The following is a 9,900-nucleotide window of genomic DNA, read 5'->3' on the forward strand; positions in this document are numbered from 1 at the left end:
AAGGTGTCAAAATGACATTGTCAATCCTCATTCACTTTCACTGTATAAAAAAAACAACATATTTAAAGTGAATGGCGAGTGACACTATGAGTCTGTCCAACATCTCAGTTTGTGTTCATTTTTCAAATTTGTGTCACACAGGCTAACAAAAAGGAGACTCAATAAATAATCGTTGATGACACGAAATTAATTTTCAGATGCACTATAGCTTTAAATCACTCCGCTTGATGGAAACCCCAAAGCGGAGTAACATTCAAAGTACACATAACGTTACTCCACTACACTCACACAACAGCTAGACTGACCAATATCATCCATATAAAAACAAAATAAATCGACATATTCATCACTACAGCGCTTTAACTCATTTAATCCTGAAATTAAACGCAGAAACTGCTCGAACACACACGAGGAAGAAAGAATACAGGCAGCCATGACTTCATACTGACACATCAATGAAGCGAGCGTGTGTTTGTGCGCGGGAGCGCGCGCGCGGTCCTGTGTGTGAATATATGTATGTGTGTGTGTATGTGTTTTAAATCGCACTCACCCAGAACCACCGCGGCGAGGATCACCTCTGGGTCATGATGAAGGCGCTCTGGTCGCGGACAAAGAGACTCTAGACTTCAGTCGTGCGCGCTACTGACAGCAGATGATCGTGTGTGTGTAAATGTGCCAGAATACAGCCCAGATCTGCCTCTCAGCATGTACAGGAAGTGATGCAGAGGATATGAGGTCACCGTGGAACTGCGTCAGGTGCGTGTGAGCGCGCGAGAGGCGTGAAGCCCGTTGAAGTGGTCTATAAAACCACGAGCCAGTATTTCCTTTTTAGTCAAATCTATGATTCACGTGGCCTATTTCAAAGACATGTTTCAGATATAAAATAGTATTCTGACATTTGTATTTTATAGCAGTGGCTGCATATTTTGCATCCTTGTCTTGTATTTTGGTAGTTTACAGTAAAATAGCTAATTTGTAAGAAGTCAACCTTATGACATCATAAAAATGGGTCTCTCATTGTTGGCTACTCATAGCTTGCCTTAAAGGAATAGTTCACACAAAATATGCACTCACTATTTACAGTGCGTTTCACACAGGACACATCACACTCTGAAGGGCAAAGTGAACACAATCATGGCAGTCATATTATAGTGTTCCAAACTGAAGTGCTCAAAAATGGCCACTTCGAAGACCCTTTGGAATGAAGGATTTTGAAGAATACAACTAATGGACACTTCAGGCCCCCATGATCCTAGGAGCAGGGAAGTTGTTTATTGTCACACTCTGCATTCAATTTGAAGGGCTCACCCCTATGATCTAATCCTGGGGTGCCCAAACTTTCTCATACGAAGGGCCAAAAACCCAACTTGATTGAGGCTATAATGGGCCGAAGGTAAATATAGTTGCCATGAGTAATTTCCTAATTTATTTAATAATATTTAAAAATGACTAGAAAAATAGCAAATACAATGTATTTTTATATGATTTATAAGGAACTTATAGAAAACAAGACTATAAGACTTTATAAGAAACAAAACAATCTCATTTATAACGGAATTACACTAGTTTTTGTCTTGATTTGCTCGCCCTTGTCTTCTGCATAGTCCTCCATCTGTCGAGTGACAGTATTTACATTTTAAAAAATTGAATTGAAACATTTAATTTCAGTTTGCTTTTTTGTAGCTCGGCAATAAAACAATCAAAAAAGGTTACGTCAAATTAGAAATGACCATCTCTGTGTAAAAAGGCATTCGCTTCAACCCTCCATCATTCTCTCTCTCGACTCGGATAGGATGGTGGGCCAAATCAAGGGTTACAATGGGCCAACTTTGGCCCGCAGGCCCTACTATGTGAATCTTTGCACTAATCCCTTCAGAAGGATTTAGGATTAGGGCATAGGGAGGAGTCGTTCCAAATAGAGATGTTATTCACATTCAAGTGGTAAATGTTGATTTCAGGGTGACCTTTAAAGGTGTACTCACACTATGCTATCTGAACCGTGCCCAGGCCTGTTTCCTGGATCGTTTGAGAAGTGTGAGTGCTCTGATTCGGGCTCAGGCACAGTTCACTTGGCTGGCCCTGGCCCAGTTGGAAGAGGTGTGCCTGAGTGCGGTTCAGGTGCAGTACACTTGTAGTGTGAGTGCAAAGTACGCCTGAGCCCGAAACTGAAGACGAGACGTGACTTTTAAAGGACTGTGTGGTATGTATTTATTAATCATTCTTATTGTTCAATGAACGCAAACTGTCGTAGATTATTAAAGACGCAAACCCCTCACTGCAGTTACAGCTGTACCTTTAACAAACCTCATAATTCCTGCAGCATGAGGACTTTATGATTGTTTTTGAGCATCAAAAGTGGCTTGATGCTCAATATTTGACTGCATGTCACTGCATATGAAATAACTAAAACGATATAACTAAAGAAAGCTCCACTGTGCTGACCGAGAGCGCTTACTGAACAGCGCATCATCGATGACATAAGCCTGCTCAAGCCCGAATGTAATATGAGTGTGGGCCGTCAGGGGAGACGGGAGGGGGGACAAGCATGCTTCGGCCCAGTTTAAGGCAACTGTACATAGTGTGAGTACGCCCTAAGAGGGACGTGGAGGCTTAAGATTTAAGCACTGCATGTGGAAATTGCAGAAGATGACAATTACAGATGATGTACTGGTGTTTACTCATCCAATTAAAGAAGTGCTAAAAAAAATCTTGGGAGTATAGACCGTTTCAATGTGGTGATGTCACTATCCGCTTATTGTCGAACTATGTCATAATTGTAACAAGAGGCAATTCAATTATTTATCAGTATATGGACCTTTTTGGATTCTCTGAAGCTATAGAAATTAAAAATGTAAAACAGGAAATGTGTTAGGACCATTGTTATGGTTTACATCCCTCAAAATGGTCTATACATATAGTAATACTGTAGGATTTAAGTCTTATAGTAAACACTTCATTTGGCCGTTCCAAATACCAGTTTCAAGCTTCACTGTAGATGAAACAATTTATGAAACAAAACCTTTTAATGCAATTCAAGAAATATATAAACTGTTGACTAATATTTCAGTTTTCACAACAGAGATGGTATAGTGATTTTTCTGGCCATGCAATGGAAACACCAGCAGCAGATGTAGAATGAGGTAAAGTCGGTTTTATATTCACACATTTGTCGCACATTGAACAGTGACAACTTGTCTGTATATTGTTTACCACACTACTTTGATTATTCTGTCTGAAATTGCAAGCATCACTTCAAAACAGCATTAGCCCTATTCAACTGACTGTGGACAATGTTGTATTTTAATAGTGATCGGCTGCTAATACGATTTCCCTGTTTAGGATTTGAAAGAATACTTTACTGAAACGATATTGCTAAGGAGGAAGTCAGAATGCGCAAATATAAAACCAACTTTACCCCAATCAGATGTAGTAGCATGCTCTGAATCATCCTCTATAGTTTTAAAAAGACAGGACATTCTGTATGAAATATTACGAGTATTGTACAAAATGGATACAAGAGAAACAAGTTACAGTTTTATGGATACCCGCTCATGTAGGAGTAGAGGGAACGATCTGACAGACAAGCTGGCCATAACACCATTAAAACAAGATGAGGTACTGTGCTAAAGTCTTAGAGTACTAGTACTCATTTACTCATTTTCTTTTCGGCTTCCTTTATTAATCAGGGATTACCACAGCGGAATGAACCGCCAACTTATCCAGCATAAGTTTTTTTTATGCAGTGGATGCCCTTCCAGCTGCAATCCACCACTGGAAAACATTCATACACACATATACACTACGGACAATTTTAGCCTATTCAATTCACCTATTGCAAATATCTTTAGACTGTGGGGGAAACTGGAGCACCCGGAGGAAACCCACACCAACACAAGGCCACAAATAATAATAATAATAATAATAATAATAATAATACATTGTTATTTCTTAGCCACATATTTAAAATTTTTTCAACGTTTCTTTTTTTACCAAACTGTTCTGTTATAAAACCTTGTTTCATGCCTATTTATAAATATTAGGTCCACTCCCCTTTACCAAAGAGTAAATAGTTTTTGTATGGAAGATCATGTAAAGGTATATGCTGCGCTGTTATTATCATGAGGATTTGTGTAAATGTTGGCTTTTCTTGGACAGAGGAACATTTTAAATAATTTTTTAATGATCTAAAATAATTTAAGACCTACAACACAATATTTCAGTGATTTTAAGACTAAGGCCTTTTTTGCATTTAAAAATTAAGACATTTTAAGACCCCGTGGACACCCTGCTCCAGAAAGAAAATAATAAGAAAAATTGTGAAATCATTTCCTTAGTTAAACATCACCTGTGAATTAAAAAAAGATTTAGGAGCGTTAGTCATAACTATGTTTTCCAAAATGCACTAAATTATTATTATTTTTTTATGTGCATAAATATATCTGACCTTTATAGAATTAATTTCTATTTCACACATTGTTTCTTCTTAGTTTGTTTTCATATTTATACCAAGATTTAAAATGTTCAGGTATCAATTATTTTTTGTATAAATGTATAATGTTTAAGCATACATAGATTTATTATTATATTTTTTTTTATCATATTGAGATCAAAATATTTGGGATTAAATTGTGAGGACTTCCCCCAGTCTTCCCTATTACATTTGTAATGCTTTATTTATTTATTTATTTATTTAGTCTCAATGCACTGAACTGTCCATATTAAGAGCTATTTAGAAAGCATGATTTCAGACCTCATCCTGAGAAATGTTGCAAGAACTCTTTAGCGGGTTCATCAGTGACGTTTAGGATATGACATCACCAGTGTCATGTGACTGCCTGAGCTAACTCCCATTGGAGCTGAGAGATTTATCTAATCACACATGCTGCATTTGCATTAACACACATTACATTCTGATAAACATTAATAGACCTTTATTATATTTAGATATCGATTGACAAACGTCCACGCTGCATGTCTTCATATCTACTCCCTACGTTACTGACTTTAAGCCAAATTTTTGATCCAGTTGAGTTCCAATAGTTACACATCTCTTGACAATCAATATGAAAAGCAAGATCTGATAAGTGAAAGGGAAGCAAAATAATAAAAAATAAATAAAAAAATAAATCAAGGAATGGATTAAGCAGCTGAATTGTTGTACTGAGTGGCTGAATTTCATAATGAACTGTCCAGCTATTTGTCCATGTTTCATTTATTTGTCCGTTCAAAGGTCAATCTAACATTTCATCCCTGTTTTGAAAGATAAAATGTTTCATCAGTTTGTAGTCATTTTCTATAATAGGAAGTGATGTGACAGCCTTTTATACTGTAAGTAAATGAATAAATCAAGCATAGAAGGTATTGTACATCTGATTAAAAGCCCATTTCCACCTTACAAAGTGATTAGAACATTTCCCCCCTGTAGTTCTGAAGAAAAGTCAGAATTATGGGATATAAATGAACAATTAACTGCCGAGTTCTTTCCTCAGAACTGACTTTCTCATGATAGACTAAAAAGTCCAAATTCATAAAAGTGTTTAATGAAAAAACTTTTTTGTTACATACACTCTCAGAAATAAAGGTACTCGAGCTGTCACTGGGGTGGTACCTTTTCAAAAGGTACGCATTTGTACCTAAAAGGTCCATAATAATACCTCAAGGGTACATATTAGTACCTAAAAAATACAAAAGTGTTCCTCTTAAAGTTTTTAGTTACTAATATAATTCTGAAGTACAAATATGGACCCCTTAAGTACAAACGTGTACCTTTTGAAAAGGTACCACCCCAGTGACAGCTCGCATATCTTTATTTCCGAGAGTGGACTGTGGTCAACCTGGAAAGTGTTTCATGGTTATTAAAGAGCCTAAATGGTGACTCTTTCAAGAGTTCACAGGTAGCTGATGATCAATAGTAAAGCATGTTTGGCATGCTGTCCCTAGAGAGACCTGAGCTCAGAATATCCTCGAGCCCGGGGCTCCCTCGCGTTTGAAGGGCGAGAAGAGAGTTTGAGCTAATGTTGGTATCAAGAACTCCCCTGCTTGTGAATGTGTTAGGAATAGCTGAGATAAAGCTGGCTAAGAGTTTGTATTAAGATGCTACTTTGGAGTAGTTAATTTACTTATATTGCATGTCTGGATGGTGGGAGGAAATCGGGGAACTCGGGAGAATCCCACATAAGCATGAGGAGAACATGCAAACTCCACACAGAAACGCCAACTGGCCCGGTGAGGGTTCGAACCAGTGGCGTTCTTGCTGTGAGGCAACAGTGCTAACCACTGGGCCACCGTGCCACCCTATCAGGAGAAGGGGAGGAGTAGGGGTTGAAAGGGGGGATTCTTCAAGATGAATATGACTGGAGTAAAAAAACTCCAACTTATATTGAGTCAGTATTCATCTGATTGGTGCAATATATGAAGCGGGACCAGCTGTGACACAGCTCAATCATAAAGTACATGATCCTCTCAAAATTAACTTAGAAACCACACTTTGTTGAATTGATGGACATTAAAAGTTTATTGCCGTTTTATTATTTGACAGATTAGATTATAGTTATCTTGAGTTTGTTTGTATATTTCTATACTTATTGTACTTCTATTCAGTTTTTAAAATGCAAACCTTTATCTAAAAGAGCACCTATTTGACCCCTTTTACAAGATGTAAGATAAGCTGTTGGTGTCTCTAGAATTTGTCTGTGAAGTGTCAGCTGAAAATACCCATCAGATTATTTATTATAGCCTCCAGAATCTGCCTGTTTTGGTGTTTGAGTACAGTGTAGCTGTTTTTGTAGCCTGTGGCTTTAATGCAAATGAGCTGCATCTCCCCATCTATCAATCCCACATGCGTGTCTGCTTCTCTTGCATTACATCAGATAAACAGCAGTCAGTGACAGAGACAGACACGGATGAAGGTGAAATACAGCTCATTAGTCTAAAATACCAAGTAAGTTTATTTGATGTATTTGTAGTGGAGTTTATTCAAGCCTTTCTGAAATGATGAGTCACACACAAATGCTGCTTGCAGAACACACACACACATATGCGCGTTTACTGACATCATGCGGCAGTGTTGATTATAGCAGTTAAGAATTACAGTGATTTTACTGTGTTTATTACAAACATGCTCTGTTTTAAAAACGTTTAACATTTAGAAAACTTATAAAAATCACAAAGAGTTGGAACAGATATTTTAATCTCGGTTTATGTGCCAAAAAAGTTCTGTGGACATCTGTCTACATGTTATTATTGAAACATGTTGCCTGTCAATCAATTCGGTGGGCGGGCACTCATACATCATTGCGGTGTGCCTCAAAATGACTGGATTTTAACGTCAGGAAATTTTAAATAAGAGACTTGATAGGGTTTATATCACTCCAATATAACAGTGGACATACTATACATAGATACATACTGCTATTTGAGAATTGAAAAATAATGAAGAGACCATATCTGATCTCTCAAAGGGATAGTTTACATAATTTACTCTCTCTTTACATGTTTGAGTGTCTTCTTTTAAAACACAAACCAATGTTTGTTCTTGAGGAAAGCTGAAAACCTGTACCCATTGACTTCCATATTATTTGTTTTTCCTACGGACGTCAATGGTTACAGATATTCTTCAAAAAACTTCCATGTGTTCAACAGCAGAAAGAAACTCAGAGGTTTTAAAACACTTGAAGGTGGGTAAATCTTCATTTCTGCATGGGTGAACTATCATTTTCTCTTTTTCAGTTGTTAATAAATCTATAAATGTGTGATTTACACGTGCACTTTTTTCTCTCCACTTTTTTTAGCCTCAATTCTCATAAATATCTTAATCCCTGACAACTAGGAGATACAAACTCAAATTCTGAGATGAAGTCAGGATTGTGTTAAATATGACTTGAGATGAAAAGGTCACCGTGACTTTGTTTGTTTGTTTGATGTAAACAACTTCCATAAAAAAAAACTGAGCATCATGTAACATTGTGACATGTTCATATTCCCTCTTCCCAAGCTACAATAGAGTATCAGAAAAGGCCCGAATTTAAATAATGAACTCACGCCATCTCATTCTGCCCCCTCCTTGCGAGCTCAAGATGACGCTCAAGCCTGTCCGCAAGAAAAACAAGAAAAACTGCCGCCTCAGATGCTTTAATCCACGCTTTGAGTCAGATGTGCAAACAGAATTCCACCTATTTAAACAAAGCGTCCAGTTTGCTTTTATTTCTCCAAGTTCAGGGGGAGGCAGAGGATTAAGTACAAACTCGGGCCTCGTACAGACCAAGAGCATGCTGATGGCCAGACGGAGTTCAGTGACATCAGAGAGGACATCATGAGCGGCAGCTTACGTCAGAGACTCAGAAAAATGATGCCTCAGCACAGTCTGAGCGCGCATCTGTGTCAAAGAGCAAACCAGAGCCAGTCTGAGGAGTTAATCATGCACACTGAGTCTAGTGAGGTAGGCGTGAGTGGCGCATGGGTCTTAATAGCAAAAATAATAAAAAGTAAAAAATTTTCAGCAGTTTTTTGTACATTACACGTTACTTTAATGTTAATAAAGTTAATCAGGTTTCACATCTTTAGCTATAAGAAAGGTGAATTTAATATTTTAGTCAGTTGGACTGATGTAAATTGAAATGAATAGAAAAGTTCCAACTGAAAAAGAAATAGGCAGCAATAATTTTTTTACAATACTTTCCTTTTAGCAAATAGGCTCATTTTACAACTGCCCTATAGTTAAACAGTTGAGTTTTACCATTTTTGAATGCAATCAGATGAACTCCGGGTCTGGCGGGAGCACTTTTAGTTTAGCTTAGCATAGATTATTAAATCGTATTAGACCATTAGCATCTCACTCAAAAATGACCAACAACTTGAAATTTTCCTATTTAAGAGCTTCTTTTTGTAGTAACTGTGCGCTAAAATCCATCAAAAATTAAAAGTTGCTATTTTCTAGATTGATATTGCTATACTGTAGGAACTACCATTCCCGTGTGATTATCAAGGAACTTTGCTGCTCAACCATGGCTGCAGCAATGATTTTACATGCATGCATGCATGCATGCAATGATTTTACATGGTGCCTAAAAGTTGATCAGTGTCCTTTTAGAATATTGCATTTCATTTGAGTTCTTTATACTGTGCTTCAGACTATACCAAATATGCTTATAACACTGCTCTTTCACTGCAATTCCAATCTGAGATGACTGTTTAGTCCTTTTTAAAGTAATTCTAATAGGTAATTCTCCAAATTTTACCTTTACAGTATAAAAACATATTTAAACTCAAGAGACTCATGTCAGAGACTCCAAGAAATGATGCCTCAGTCTGAGCGCGCATCTGTCAAAGAGCAAACTAGAGCCAGTCTGAGCAGTTATTCATGCACACACAGCCCAGTAAAGTGTCAGTTAGTGGCACATTGCTCCTAAATAGCAAAAAAAAAAAAAGTGTATGTATATATATATATATATATATATATATATATATATATATATATATATATATATATATATATATATATATATATATATATATATATATATATATATTTCTGTTGTTTTGGTACATTACATGGTACTTTATTATTATGAGTTAATCAGGTTTCAATTCAAATTTTTAGCTATAGAAATTGAAATGAATAGAAAGGTTCTTTTGATTAAAAAAAAATAGGCAGCAAGAATTTTACAGTGCACTTTAAAAGGAATACTTTCCGTTTTTATCAAATAGGCTTTTTTTTTACAACTCCCCTATAGTTAAAGAGCTCCTATTATGGGTTTTATGAGCTTTCATGCAGTGTGTAACACAGCTCTAAGTGAATGAAAACATCCAGCTGAGGTTTAAATCTGAAAGTGCACCATGTTTAAAACTATTGATTCTTTAAAGCAATAATCGATTTAGAGTCAAATAAATGAATCGTGTTGG

The 9,900-nt window shown here is 36.7% G+C and overlaps 1 protein-coding gene across 9 annotated transcripts in view; it reads right to left on the reverse strand.

Annotated features, from left to right (window-relative positions):
* Positions 1 to 9,406, reverse strand: part of atp13a3 (ATPase 13A3) — a 97,826-nt gene extending 88,420 nt beyond the window's left edge. For 5 of the 9 annotated variants that reach the window (XR_012387252.1, XM_073916929.1, XM_073916927.1 and 2 more), the window contains exon 1: positions 551 to 702. Coding sequence is in view for 4 of the 9 variants with exons in the window: in XM_073916924.1 (XP_073773025.1) it covers positions 8,041 to 8,269 (229 nt within the window). In the remaining 5 variants the exon portion in view is untranslated. Of the gene's footprint in view, positions 1 to 550; positions 703 to 8,040 lie in introns of those variants that run through there. The other 4 variants (XM_073916924.1, XM_073916923.1, XM_073916922.1 and 1 more) reach the window with 1 other exon arrangement.
* Positions 9,407 to 9,900: the final 494 nt, after the last annotated feature.

This window comes from Danio rerio, chromosome 11 (assembly GCF_049306965.1).
Source record: "Danio rerio strain Tuebingen ecotype United States chromosome 11, GRCz12tu, whole genome shotgun sequence".
In the NCBI taxonomy this organism is placed as follows: domain Eukaryota; kingdom Metazoa; phylum Chordata; class Actinopteri; order Cypriniformes; family Danionidae; genus Danio; species Danio rerio.